Raw genomic sequence first — 15,385 nt, forward strand, 5'->3', positions numbered from 1 at the left:
CAGCCTCTTGCCTATTACATAGCTGGGGTTATAGTGGGGGGCCACGAGAGTTTGACTCCCTACTCGCATCAGTATTGCGGCGTGCCTTGCCAGGAGGTACCATTTTGATGATGGTCTTTGGTATGACCCAACCGCGAGTAGAACCCGCAGTCTTTCGCTCGAGAGACGGACACACTAACCACTAGCCCAGCTCACGGTCCTCAGTTTACTAAATAGGCGCTGTTAATTGTACGAAAAACCCATCAGTAGTGTTTTGTGACGTGCTGTTAGGAGAGTTCCACACTCAGAGTGGAAAATACTTTCAGCGGTAATTTCTATGACAATACTTTTGGCAATGAGTGAAGGTTCTAATGAACCGTCTCTTCCTCTTTATCAAGGCTGCTAATGATTACCGACTTTGTAACTCCACATGTTACTGAATGACCATGAAATGCTGCTGTAATGTTCAGCACAAACATGTCTGCAACCCCTAAACCTCCAATTTTTGGCATGTAGTTTCCAAAGCTATTGTAATGTTACAGTCAGCCGTCTCAACTGAACTCTCTGTAGTTTTTGATATTCAGTTGATCCCACTCGCCAAACAGATAGTTGCTGATTTAAAAACCTCAAACCAAACAAAGTGACTGTGAAAACCCTGGTTGATGGGGTTGAGAATGGCGATGTAGGAGGCAGGAAATGGAGAGATGAATACACCTGTTCTTTTTCTTACTGGATCTTGATTTTGTTTTGTGTGTGTGCTTTCGAGCATTGCTCTGCAAGGTACACACACAAAACAAAATCAAGACAAAAATCAAACTCCGAGTCCCACTGCTCGGCTCAATGTCAGCTCAGCTCAGGACAGAAACAAAGCGCACATAAATAGGCCGTTTTAAACACTCACGCATTACTCAGTCTTCTTCTTGCACATTTTATCAGTTCTATTAGTTGTATGGTCTGCAAATCACAATTATGCATCAGCTGTCCTTATTCACATTAGGTAGCCACAACTTACTTGTTATTTATTATGCATATTTATTATCGACAAAATAATACAATCAGCTGTAATTAGTAGTTTCGAGGAGACTTTCTTTAAGGCATGAGTGCTTGAAGTCAGAACATTAAAGTTTGTGGCACTGCACTTAGAGAGATTCTTGGTAAACTGTAATATAAGCACAATTTTGTACAAATATTGGATTGGATAATCCTACTGCTGTGACAAAATTTGGGTGTCAAGCCCCCGTTATATTGCTCAAGCCTTCAATTCTAGCAATGAAACTAACAGTTGAAAGAAACTGAGAAAAGTTGGTTTACCCCCAATATGATTTGTGCGTTTTAGACAGGCTCTCGAGTCACCATGACCTTCAGCAGGATAAAGTGCTTACTGAATGAATGAATCTATTCTTCTTATGTCAGCATCTTTGTAAATGGGTCTCCTTCATTCATATCACGAATTGCAGTAAAAAAAAAAATGGAAATGCTTCGCATTTAAAAGATGAACTTATGACCTCGCATGCTTCCATTCCAGCATCTCTGAGCATCCATCTGTCCCAACCGCCCACCAAGAGAGAGACGGTCAATTACATAACCTCTCATCCCTGTCAGTAACCTCTGAGCCCCAAATCACCAATGTCCCTGCTGCGATCGCTGAAGCTGAGGCAGAAGAGCTTTCAGAAAGCCCTGAGTCGCTATTGCTGGCCAGGAGGGAGCGCTCGGAGGCGGAGGTGCAAGTGGAGACTCTGGCCCGAGAGCTGGTGAGCCGAGATGAGGCTCTCGCTCCTCTTCTGGACATCTGGGCAAGCACCACTACACTTGACTTGATGCAGGACATCTTTCCCTCCTGTTCGTCTGCTCCACGGCACCAAGTGAAGAACAGCAGCAGTCATACAGGTGACAGGTAAGGAGAAACATGGTCACGACGCCTCTTTAGGGGTATTCTAGGATGTCTGATGGGATGAGATGAGGTGAGATGAATATATTTTAGGTTCTTGACAAAATATGTTTTTCGTGAATGCAGTTAGCTGAAGATAGCCAGCTACAATAAGCCACTTGGGAAACACTATAAAAAATGGCTATAAAAAAGAAGCTACATTTTGTTATCAGTGACTAACCATCCATCCATCATCTGTAGCCGCTTATCCTGTCCTACAGGGTCGCGGGCAAGCTGCAGCCTATCCCAGCTAACTATGGGCGAGAGGCGGGGTACACCCTGGACAAGTCGCCAGGTTATCGCAGGGCTGGCACAGAGACAAACAACCATTCACACTCGCAGTCAATTTAGAGTCACCAGTTAACCTAACCTGCATGTCTTTGGACTGTGGGGGAAACCGGAGCACCCGGAGGAAACCCACGCGGACACGGGGAGAACATGCAAACTCCACACAGAAAGACCCTCACCAGCTGCTGGGCTCGAACCCAGAACCTTCTTGCTGTGAGGCGACAGTGCTAACCACTACACCACCGTGCCGTCCCCAGTGACTAACCAACTAACTTATTTGTCTTGTCTCGACAAGCAGCTACATAACTTGACGGATTGTTGGACTTGATGGAATATTCTTGCACACATTTAAATAACGAGGCGAATATTTGAGTAATTAGATCATGTTCATCAAATTAATGCGTTAAAGAGCATATTCTGGACCAAGTTCTTTTTTTTTTTGTATGAAAATATGTCCCTTTACACACTCATCCAGAAGGGTAATTTTGCAGAAGGCCATCTGTCTACAGCAGAAAAAAAATAAAATAATAAAACGCGTCTGGAAAAATCCCAAGGGAGTCTGGAGCCAGATTTGTGACGTCACCTGCGGAAGCGCCAGCAGGCTGCGCGAGCTTTGCACGGTTTCAGTGCACAGCCTGTGTAGACCAAGCGCTCCCATTTCTCTCTCATTGTCCGGTCTTTTGGAAAACGATGAGTACTAATCCCATCAAGATTGGTGTTGCTACACCCTCCTACCATACAGCTGTTAACCATTTTAATAATTACGTGATAACGTTGAAGAAATTTGCAGAAAACCACCAGGTCGTTTTCTCATAAACAAACCAGCGCTGACGTAGGATTCAGAAGGAGGCGTCCCGCACACGACGTCACGAAAATCAATGTTTGCCGGGAAATCCAAATGCCAAGTTTTTTCAGAGGCGGACCAATTCGCCTCAAACGGCTTGATTTCAACTGAATTTTTCTGGTACTGCGCAAGGTAAAAAAATTGCAGAGAATGCAGAATGTGGCAGATATTTGACCAAAGTCTAATATAAAATAGGAGAATTACATTGATCTTGTTCCTGAATTTACCCGTGATATGCACTTTAAGACCATTGAGAAATACAGAAACATGCAGAACAATAAAATTAATAGCAATAACTTCTTTTATTCTATCCACATTCACTGGATATGAGCAATCGCACGAAACTGTCATTTCGCCGGTTTGTTTAAATTCTAAGCAGAAATGATTTTGTCGGATGTTTTGGATAAAGATTTTATTTATCGAATTTGCAAAGAATAAAAATACTCCGTTTCTCAAAATCCAGTCAATGTGGATCGAATAAAAGTTATTTCACTCAGTCTCATCGTATATGGCTTATAGCTATCAGCTCACATGCGACTCGATTTCGTGGAATAACTGTTAATTATCTGGTCATCAGGGTGACCTTTATCACTGTGTTAGTATGCTTGGCAATATGCACATGCTGATGTAAAGCTTTATGCTCAACATATTTCCACATTTACCATCAATTTTTATTAGATTAGGAAATGTAGTCCAGGGAAAAAAATTTAATCAAAAATTTGAATCCAGTGTCTTTAATTTAAAGCTTTTTTTAAAGTGGTATTTAAAGAATTCTGCGCAGAGTAGGACCGACAATGTGACAACACTAACACCTAGTGGTAAAGGGCTGGAACATATTCAGCTTGACAGATGAAATATAACTGCTCAGGTTCCGTCTGCGAATCTTTTACAACAATGTATTACATATGTTTGAATAAAAAGATAGTTGTAGTATTAGTTGTTAAAAATAAATGAATTTAATATATGTATTTCACTGATCCATCGAGTTTTGTTGCATGGTCGAAACGTTCGTAAAAAGGTTTCATATGAAGTCTTTTCATTTTACTGAATATCAAAAAAAAAAAAATTTCATACTTCAGTATGAAAGTGTACATTTACAAAATAGTACACGTTATTCATGTGCTTTGATGAGGACAGATTAGAGGAATCGGGTTGTGTATGACATGACGCAGTATCTGGTCTGTCTGAAAATATGCATCATTAATGCCATTGTGTGTGCAAGTGTGACACTTACTTATGCCCTGTTTGCTGAGTGGAATCTAGTTGATCTGTAATCAGATTTTCTTGCTCTGTCTCACTTTGTTTTTGTGTGTGTGTGTGCGCGCGCGCATTCCACTTGAGAAGTGGGACAAGAAGTTAAAGCCTCTCAAAAAACATTCTGATTTATTGATTAACTGTTGGGTGGCACGGTGGTGTAGTGGTTAGCGCTGTCGCCTCACAGCAAGAAGGTCCGGGTTCGAGCCCCGTGGCCAGCGAGGGCTTTTCTGTGTGGAGTTTGCATGTTCTCCCCATGTCCACGTGGGTTTCCTCCGGGTGCTCCGGTTTCCCCCACAGTCCAAAGACATGCAGGTTAGGTTAACTGGTGACTCTAAATTGAGCGTAGGTGTGAATGTGAGTGTGAATGGTTGTCTGTGTCTATGTGTCAGCCCTGTGATGACCTGGCGACTTGTCCAGGGTGTACCCCGCCTTTCGCCCGTAGTCAGCTGGGATAGGCTCCAGCTTGCCTGCGACCCTGTAGAACAGGATAAAGCGGCTAGAGATAATGAGACGAGATGAGATGATTAACTGTTTGTTTAATAGGGACAGGTCAGTAAACATAAATGACAAAGAACAGTCTTAAGTCACGTAATATTTATAGCTATATGACAATTAAATAATACTGACTGGCTTTGAGTGGTATATCAGATATATTCCATTCAGCTGGCATGATTTTGAACAAGTCAAAGACGAGTAGTTGAATGGAATATATCTGATATACCACAAAAAAGCCATTATTATTATTATTATTATACATACACATCTGATGGAACAATTATAGATTTTACAAAAAGTTAAGAACAGGGCGGTAACTTACCAATATTGAATGCTGATTCTGATCGAATGTAATTCAGTGTTCTGTCAATCCAGTGTACAAAGTCAAAGTTCTAACAATAAAAATGGTACAAGTCCAAAATGCCTGAACAGCAACCCAACTTACTGTATATACAAGCTGTATCCAAGTAGACAGTTCAAGTTCAAAGTTACTTTTGGTCGTAGTTAATTGTTACACTGCAGTTGTTCAAAACAGAAGGGCTTTGCTGAGTGAAGTCCTCGTGTCTCCGTCACTTTTCCTCACCTCCAAGTAGAACTTCGACAGTATTTCCGCTATTGCTCTCTTTTCCAGTTTTTCGATGTCCGTTGGTCTGTTTTTCTCTTGTAAATATGCGTGAAGAATATCCAGTGAAGTTTTTGTAGCCTTACGGGTGTTCAGCGCGTCTTTCTCTTTAAACCTTCCACTTTGAATGAAGTAAACCTTGCGGCCATGTTTGTGTATAAACTATCAGTCACGCACTTGTGCGGAAGTTTTACGTCTCCGTGTCCCTTTTCCAGTTTTTCCATATATTTAACGCGGAAGATTAAATGCGTGAAGAATATCCAGGGAAGTTTTTGTAGCCTTTCGGGTGTTCAGCGCATCTTTCTCTTTAAATCTTCGGCTTTTAATGAAGCAAACTTCGCGGTCATGTTTGTGTACAAATTGTCAGTCACTCCCTAGGACGGAAGTTTTACATCTCCGACGTGTCTCTTTTCCAGTTTTTTGACGTCCGTTGGTATGTTTTTCTTTTGTAAATATGTGTGAAGAATATGTAATGAAGTTTTGGTAGCCTTTCGGGTGTTCAGCACGTCTTTAGTTTCAGTTTATTTATTTAGTGCTTAATCCGAGCACTGAATTAACCCCGTCTTCTCTCTCTCCCGGCCGACAAAGAAATGATTGTGCGCATGCGCAACAGAAAAGTTTTGTCATTGGATCTTCGCATGTGACGTCGTGTTGTCTTGACAACGTGCAATATTATAACAATACTGCACGCCCATTCTCCATTGGGGAGAGTGGCATAATACATGGAGGATAAGCGATATGATAATAGTGCATGCCATCAATAAACCCGCTAGAAGGGAATAGAATGCATGTTTTTATTCCATGGAAAAAGTGGCCTGTATGCATAATAATGTACAATGTCATGAGGCTTCTGATAAAACAAAATAAATCTATCTAAAATGAAAAGAAAAGGATATACAGCTTTAGAGGCAAAAGCTATATGTAATATACACACACACACACACAGAGACAGAGCAGAGTTTACCAGGCTTGTAGTACTCGAGTCCGACTTGTGCCCTAATTTTAAGGACTCATGTCTTGACTTGACTTGGACTTAAGCACTGATCATTCAGACTTGGACTTGGACTCGTGCGTTAACTGCATCTGGACTCGTAAATTGGAGACGAGGACTCTGATTTTTTTTTTCTTTATTTTTTTGTAGCATGCCATAATTTGGCATAAGATATTTATATCTACATTAAATTTTATGCTAATTTTGTGCAAGAGAATGCACATTCACCTGTTCATACATCATGTTCAGGAACAAGCTAATGTTAATGGCGCTAAAATGCCTGGAGAGAAGCCCCGAGGATTGTCCGCTTTGCTTATACAGACTTCTCGTGCAGTGGGAAAAAATGCACTGCTACTGTATGTGTTCCATATGTAGAAGAACTATCAAGGAGACAACGGTGTGTCGTTCATGTCAGACTCAACTCGGACTCAACCCAGAATTTTCTTTAATGACTCGGACTTGAGCACTGGGGACTTGAGACTGGACTTGGACTTTACACACAAAGACAGTCTGTTTAAGTGCTTTTTCGTTTGTCTTTCACTGCATAAAATGCTCCAGAATCCAGAGATGGATTTGATGAAATCCATTTCGGGTACTCTCAGATCATGACGTTGGCGAAAAAAAATTCCCGATATGATCCAGATTCTTGCAAGAATTTAAAAACGATATCTCCGGATAAACTTTTCTTTGAGTTTGGTAAATTTTAGCGAGTCGAGCATTACACCTGAATATTTTTCCTCTTGAAACCGTTTGACAGTTTATTCCTTTATACTTGTATTTAGGTGATGTGAAGAAGTGTGCAAGTTCCTGCTCAGAATTTATTCAAAAAAAAATTATCAACAATGCCATTCTGTTTGTCCGCATGAGTAAATGTGTCTCTCTATAGGACCAAAACTGTTTTTAGCACGATTTAAATGATCGTATCTCACACATACATTTTTGATTTTCTGTCTGACCATCTTTTGTCTCAGATATGCTCTGTATGTTTTTGTGTGTGTGTGTATCATCTCACACAGTGCTCAGAACACGGCGTGTGTTGCTCCTGAGGCTCGTGTGAAAGCCGTTCAGGGAGAGATGGAGACTGATCTGGATGAAGAAGAGTCAAATTTGAATGAGAAGAAGGTTTGAATTAGAAAATGTCTGGATGCAAATACAGTAACATTGTTTTAAAAAAAAAAAGTTCATCCCAAAAAATAATTAATTTTTCAGAATAGAATTCAGATTATAACTCAGACAAGTGTTTGGAGTCTCATCAGAAATTAATCAAATTAAAAACATGTAGATGCAGCAGATTGCACTTAGTAAAATGTATCCTCTGCTCCTCTAGGTGCAGCTCCTGCAGGCTCTGACCGTGAGCGTAGCGGCATTGCGGATGGAGAGAGAGAGACTGGCTGAGGAGCAGCAGTGCTATAGTGCTCTGGGCTGCAGGATAGAGGCGCTGGTTCAGGAGCACTGCAAACCCAACGAGACTGAGAAGTACCATATGTTTATTGGCGACTTAGAAAAAATCGTCAACCTGCTGCTTTCTCTGAGCGGACGTCTGACACGTGTGGAGAACGCCCTTAATGCCCTGCAGGGGGAGCCAGAGAAGGGAAGCACTGAGGAAAGGGTGAGCCATTCAAACACATGCAAGCAAATGTGATTGTAACCGTGTTATGGAACATTAGTAGTTCTTGGCTGTTGTTATGGGGGGACGAAATATTAAGTGCTAAATGAAATGGTGGGGTAAAGCAACTCCATAAACCCAGCTACGATTTTAAAGGACAAACAACATACACAAATCCAGACAGTGCTGATCCTGCCAGTAGTGGATAAACAGGACATGGTCTTATCTACATACATAAAAAGAATAAATCATTATCTCATTATGGATGAATAATGGGGCGGCACGGTGGTATAGTGGTTAGCACGGTCGCCTCACAACTAGAAGGTTCGAGGTTCGAGCCCAGCAGCCAACGAGGGCCTTTCTGTGTGGAGTTTGCGTGTTCTCCCCATGTCTACGTGGGTTTCCTCCGGGTGCTCCAGTTTCCCCCACAGTCCAAAGACATGCAGGCTAAGCTAATTGGTGGCTCTGAATTGCCCATAGGTGTGAATGTGAGTGTGAATGGTTGCTTGTCTCTGTGTCAGCCCTGCGATGACCTGGTGACTTGTCCAGGGTCCCCGCCTCTCGCCCATAGGCAGGTGGGATGGGCTCCAGCTCGCCCGCGACCCTGCACAGGATAAGCGGTTACGGATAATGGATGGATGGATAGATGAATAATGATTCTGTACATTTGCATAATCAAAATTCCAGTTGAATTCCACTGAGTCCTTTTCCACTCTGAATAGTATGAAGCAGTTGAATAAATCACAAACATAATCATAGTTTGTTGTGAAATGGGACATTTCTGACCAAATGTCCTTCAACTATACGAACAAACTATTTATAAAAATGTAGTTATTTCATGCCCGTTTTGTTTCTAAACAAGCTTTGGTACTGAACCAGTATAGAGGTTTTTCACCCACGTGACTAAGTCATGTGATGCTGCCATTTTGGACGGCACGGCTCGAATCAGTTTGAATGCGAGGAAGGCAACAAACGATAAACATAAAAGAAAAAGGAGCGAGATGCAGAAAACACCTTCACTATCCAGCGACGTAGGGCATTTACAGGGCGAGCAGAGGGAGAGGGATTTGCAAAAATTGAGGTTAGCAGGCTTAGAGAACGACGTTTACCTGCTTCCACCAGGATTGTTCACTGACGTATGGAAGTACACGAAGCCCTCGTCTTTACCTGACTTCGGCCCACATGATCTGTATACCTATGTCGTTAAAAACCCATCGCCATACACACGTATTGATCTGAAAGCATATAAGAGTTTGGATGCCTACAAATATTTTGTGTCAGGCTGGGTAACATGCCTACATCAGCGGGTCGTCCCTGGAGCCGGTGGTCGCCATCTTATTACAGCCAAGGTTTGTTCACGTTTTCATTTACTTTCGGTCCTCAGGATAAACAAAATGTTATTAAATGTCATTGAAATAACTTCTTAGTCTGTTGAGACATGGCCCGTTATAAATTTGCTGTTACCAGGCAATGACCAAGAACTGTATTATTAGGGTCGGTGTCTGTGTTGTAGCAGTGTACTAGCAGCTAGCTGTTAGCACTAGCTAATGTCAACAACATAGTAGCTAGTATGTTACTGTAGCAATGTTTACGTTCAGTCATTTGGATGACTGTTAAAACCTTTCAGTCTCAAGTTTTTCCTTTACTGTATTTACTAGTTTACGGAGCTAGCGTGCTCGGGCAGGCTGGGAGCTAGCACACTAGCTCCCGGGCCTGCCGGGAGCGAGCACGCTAGCTTCCAGCCTGCCCGATCGCGCTAGCTCCCAGCCTGCCCGAGCGCGCTAGCTCAGTAAACTAGTAAATACAGTAAAGGAAAAACTTGAGACTGAAAGGTTTTAACAGTCATCCAAATGACTGAACGTAAACATTGCTACAGTAACATACCAGCTACTATGTTGTTGACATTAGCTAGCTTGACCTTCAAAATGGCGGACACCGGGGCGTCACGTGACCCTGTGACGTCAGGTGAAAAACCTCTATACATTCGCTAGACACTTTATTAGGAACGCCATACTAATGTTGGACACGATCTGACTTTGCTCTCAGAACCGCCTGAATTCTTCCTGGCATGGGTTACACAAGGTGTTGGAAACATTCCATTGTAATTTTGGTCCGTGATGACGTGATTGCGTTACGTTTGTTGCAAATTTGTCTGCTGCACATTCCTGCTGTGCATCTCCCACTCTAACACATCACAGAGGTTCTCGACTGGATTCAAATGGTGGCTGGTGAGGCCAGTGTACACTGAAGTCATTGCGACGATCAGGGAACCAGTTTGTCCTGAGGCACATGATTGAATCATGACACTTCATGATTGAAGTAGCTATTATGAAGTGGGTGAATTGTGGCCATAAAGGGATGCAACAATAGTCAAAGAGACTAATCATAATCATCTCCCTTGTCCAGCACTGTTGCTAGGTTGGGGTCTATGTGGACCCTATTGAGCCACATGTTGTATTAATTGGAGCATAGTTTTACACCAGATACCCTTCCTGCCGCAACCCTCCCATTTCTGGGCTTGGAAACAACCATGCACACACATTCACACCTATGGACAATTTAGAGTAGCCAGTTAACCTAACCGCATGTCTTCGGACTGTGGGGGAAACTGGAGCACCCGGAGGAAACCCACACAGACACGGGGAGAACATGCAAACTCCGCACAGAAAGGCCCCTGTCGGCCACTGGGCTCGAACCCAGAACCTTCTTGCTGTGAGATGACCGTGCTAACCACTACACCACCGTGCCGACCAGTATTCAAAGAGATTTCTTCTTCTTCTTCATGTGTCAGGCCTGGCACAGGCATCGACAATCATGGTCTGCCAGTTAGTTCTGTTGCCAGTAAGGTGGATAAGATCATTATTGGTCAGTGAACTGTTGGTGGCAAAGGTGTTAAGGCTATTTTGTATATGTCATTCTCTGTCTTCCTCTTCCTCGCTTTCCTTCAATTTTACCACTTAACACAAGTTTTTCTAGGCCGTCTTTTCTGTTGATGTGGCCAAAGAAATCCAGTTGTCGTTTTCTGATTGTCTTAATAAGTGAACGTTTTGTTCCTGCCAGCTGTAGCACTTCTTCATTTGTCTGTCTTTTTCCAAGATATTCTCAGCATTCGTCTGAGGAACCACATCTCTGTTGCCTCCAACTTCTTCAAGTCATTCGTAATTGTCCAGCATTGGCAACCATATAGAAGGACTGACCATACATATGATTTTAGTGTCCTTAGTTTCGTGTCTGTTGTGATGTTTCTGTTTTTGAGTATGGAACTCATTTTACCAAAGGTCAAAGAGACTACTGTGTTCAAATGATGGCTCAGCGTGTACTTTCACATTACACCATTGGACCACCACCAGTGCCAACAGCCTGAAACAAAGCAGTTTGGGTCCATGGTTTCATGCTGTTGACGCCAAATTCTGACCCCGCCATCTTCCTTTTTCCAGCAGAAAGTGAGATTCATCCGACCAGGCAACTGTCCAGGTTTGATAAGCCCGTGCCCATTTCAGTCTCAGATTCCTGTTCCTGGCTGATCTCCGTGCCTTCTTCTGCTGTTGTAGCCTCAATACGTTTGACATGTTGTGCATTCTGTGATGCTTTTGTGCTCACCAAGAGTGTAAACAGTGGTTATTTGAGGATCCGTAGACTTGCTGTCAGTTCAAACCAATCTGGCCATTCTTTTCTGTTCTCTCTCATTACCAAGGCATTTCCCCTTGTTGAACTGCCGTTCACAGGATGTCTTTTTATATATTGCACCATTCTGCGTCAACTCTAGATACTGTTGTTGTGTGCAATTCCCAGGAGCTCAGCAGTTTCTAAAATGCTCCAATAACCATGGCACAGTCAAAGTCACGGAAATCTCATCGAAATATTGTGCGTAATTTAATCAGTCCAACAGCGTTCTGCTGTTATCAGACTAAACCTGAGGGGAAAGAAAGAAAGATTATGACTTATGAAATGGGTGCATGAACCTAAAGGACAATAAACATCACAGAACTGAGGGAGAAAATGGCACACAATATAACCCAGAAAATACACAGTGGAGGTCTCCTACAGGCTGGGACTTTTTGTAAAATCCTGCTTCCTTGTGTGAATAATGACCGATTGTTAATCTGTTAATGATGCTGAACACCTGATACTGTTCAGAAGAATCAAATTCAAAATGGCATATATAGTAAACAGACTGTGTGGGAAGGTTTTGTGTGTGTGTGTGTGTGTGTGTGTGTGTGTGTGTGTGTGTGTGTGTGTGTGAGAGTGAGAGAGAGAGGGAGAGATTGGGTTTCAGGATGGGAATTTACAGTCCTTAGCTTCCTGTTGAATGTGTCAGTGATTCATTGTGGATGTGATTGGAGTGTAGTTGAGGGTGCAGGTGCTTCATTTAGACACACACTCATCTTATTATGGGTGTGTTAGTGTTCTGTTTCACACCCATCACTTCATACCTCATTACTTGTTAATCCATCCATCCATTATCCGTAACCGCTTATCCTGTACAGGGTTGCAGGCAAGCTGGAGCCTATCCCAGCTGACTACGGGCGAAAGGCGGGGTACACCCTGGACAAGTCGCCAGGTCATCACAGGGCTGACACATAGACACAGACAACCATTCACACTCACATTCACACCTACGGTCAATTTAGAGTCACCAGTTAACCTAACCTGCATGTCTTTGGACTGTGGGGGAAACCGGAGCACCCGGAGGAAACCCACGCGGACACGGGGAGAACATGCAAACTCCACACAGAAAGACCACTGGGCTCGAACCCAGAACCTTCTTGCTGTGAGGCAACAGTGCTAACCACTACACCACCGTGCCGCCCTACATATTAATAGATATTGCAATATGTAATGTAACAGAAGACAGGGAAGATAGGTCAGATCAATCAGCAAGCTTTAGAGACGAGCAAAGGAACTTCATAAAATCACATATCCTTCTTGTTGTAAATATTGTAAATTCTTATATGAGACAGATCTCGATATATGTCACTCGCGAGGAAATCGATGAGTTGGTTTGATAAATTTGGGGACTTTTTGTTTGTGAATGTGTCTATTGAGGTATTTCACCTGACGTCACAGGGTCACGTGACGCCCCGGTGTCCGCCATTTTGAACGTCAAGCTAGCTAATGTCAACAACAGTAGCTGGTATGTTACTGTAGCAATGTTTACGTTCAGTCATTTGGATGACTGTTAAAACCTTTCAGTCTCAAGTTTTTCCTTTACTGTATTTACTAGTTTACAAAATAAAAGAATGGTTCACAAATCACCTATCACTAACAATTTCCCAAAATATCCAGATTCACTGGAATATGAGCAATCTCACTGTGTATTTTGTACCCCATAAATGTTTGAATAATATTATGTTTTTGTTTTACTCACCTGATAGGAATATACTGTATATGTTGCGATGGATATGTTTTTAAGCATGATTTAAGTGACGTGCAGTGTAGCGGTCAGCAGGTGGCACCAGATTAACAGGTGAATCACTTGGTTAAAATAAGACCTGATGCAAACATTAGTATCTATATTAATATGTCTGTTAGGGGCAGTGTTTTATAACGGGAATGAGAATCTGCTAAGTTAAATCTGAAATAGTTAGACTGCTAATGTTGTGCCACACCAAAATATAGTTAATCTGGGAAATTGCTTCCAACATGTTACCAAAAAAGGCACATGCACACTTCAGTTTTCCCAAAATTACAATGAGCCAACCATACTTGGAACCAAATATTCGTCTGTTGAAAGAAACTGCCATAGTTAAATAAATAAACAAACTAGAAGGGCACGCGGTAGAGTGCATTACTCCGTCAAGCCACATATCAAAATCAAATCACTTAAACTTTGGATAATACTAAAGCTGTACACCAAATTTCATCAAAATCCATTCATTACTTTTTGAGTTATGTTGGAAACAGGCAAATCGAGGCGAAAACATAACCTTCTCCAACAAAGTTGGCGGAGGTAAGTAAATAAAAACAGAACCAGTCAAAAGTTTGGACACCTTTTAATTCAATCTGTGGGTGGTAGAAAAGGGCAACTGGACTTGCTTGAAGATTCTTGAAAACGTTTCACCTCTCGTCCGAAAGGCTTCCTCAGTTCTGTCTGACTAATAGGGAGTATCAGATATTTATCCTGTCCTGGATCAGAATCAGAATTCTGATGACAAGTTCATCTAAGGTGTCGTTGAGGCATCATGTTGGTGTGGGTCACTGGAGGCTGGGTGTGAACGGCGAGTCATTAGGGTGATCAATGGGCTGACTCTCTCTGTCCTCCTGTGAGTCACCAAAAACAGCTGGGTCCTGGCGTACATCCAGCCATCTGGGAAGAGTGTCCAAGACCGCATTGTAGATGGTTGATAAATGATGTCTTAAGCTGGGCATACACTGTGCGATTTTTTCAATCGCGGTATTCAGCTGCTGCTCACACTGTACGAGTGAATCGCAAGGGTAAACAACACGCAGCTTACGATTCCTGTTCTCACACTATATGATCCGATGCTCGGATGCGATGCTCGGATCCGATGCTCAGGATTTCAAACAGGTTTGATTTTCATCCAGTCGATCGGGAGGAGGTCGTGAGGTATTAATCGCTTGTCGTTACCCCATGTATACTACACGATCCGAGACGCACGATTGAGCCAAAACTCGGCCCGATCTCCAAAATAGTCGCACGAGTGAAAATCGTGTCAAAATCGGGCCAAAAATCGCACAATGTATGCCCAGCATTAGACCCCCACCTCTGTTCAGTGATGGCTGTTCCAGGTTGACAAAAATGGCTTCTTTAACTCCTCGCTCATACCAACGATCCTCTCTGGCTAAAATGTGTACGTTACAATCCTGAAATGAGTGTCCTTTGTTGTTAAGATGAATGTAGACAGCCGAGTCCTGGCCTGAGGAGCTGGCTCTCCTGTGTTCAGCCAAGCGCCTGTATAGCGGTTGTTTTGTTTCCCCAATATACGAGTCCGTGCATTCCTCACTGCACTGAATTGCATACACTACGTTGTCCTGTTTGTGTCTGGGTTCTAAAACCACCTCCTCCGGCAAGACAGAAGGGCTGACTTGGAGGAAGAAATCTGACCAGGCTACACAACCGGACATAGAAGAGAAATGGGTGAAGAACTTATCCGATAGGGTACTCACCCAACCAGAGAGAGATGTCTTATCCAAGGGTCTTAACTTTGCAGTTTCACCTGAGCAGATACTGGTAGTAGAACTCATCACAGCCACAGAAACAGCCATCAGGAACAACAACCTGACCAACACGGAGTCAGAACAACTTAGACTGAAGATATCAGCTGCTCTATCCAGTGCGAAAGCACCCCCCTCCAACCTCACCAGCCAAGAAAGGAGGGCGCTTACAGTGCTTCAAAGAGACCGGAACATCACCA

General features: G+C 42.8%; 1 protein-coding gene across 7 annotated transcripts in view; it reads left to right on the forward strand.

The window, feature by feature from the left end:
- The window catches only part of shroom3 (shroom family member 3), a 277,424-nt gene that overhangs the window by 242,115 nt on the left and 19,924 nt on the right, over positions 1 to 15,385 (forward strand). For all 7 annotated transcript variants that reach the window (XM_060935697.1, XM_060935696.1, XM_060935699.1 and 4 more), the window contains 3 exons: positions 1,505 to 1,873; positions 7,420 to 7,525; positions 7,731 to 8,012. In XM_060935697.1, the coding sequence (XP_060791680.1) occupies positions 1,505 to 1,873; positions 7,420 to 7,525; positions 7,731 to 8,012 (757 nt within the window). The remainder of the gene's footprint in view (positions 1 to 1,504; positions 1,874 to 7,419; positions 7,526 to 7,730; positions 8,013 to 15,385) is intronic.

Source organism: Neoarius graeffei, chromosome 12, assembly GCF_027579695.1.
Source record: "Neoarius graeffei isolate fNeoGra1 chromosome 12, fNeoGra1.pri, whole genome shotgun sequence".
Taxonomy (NCBI): Eukaryota; Metazoa; Chordata; class Actinopteri; order Siluriformes; family Ariidae; genus Neoarius; species Neoarius graeffei.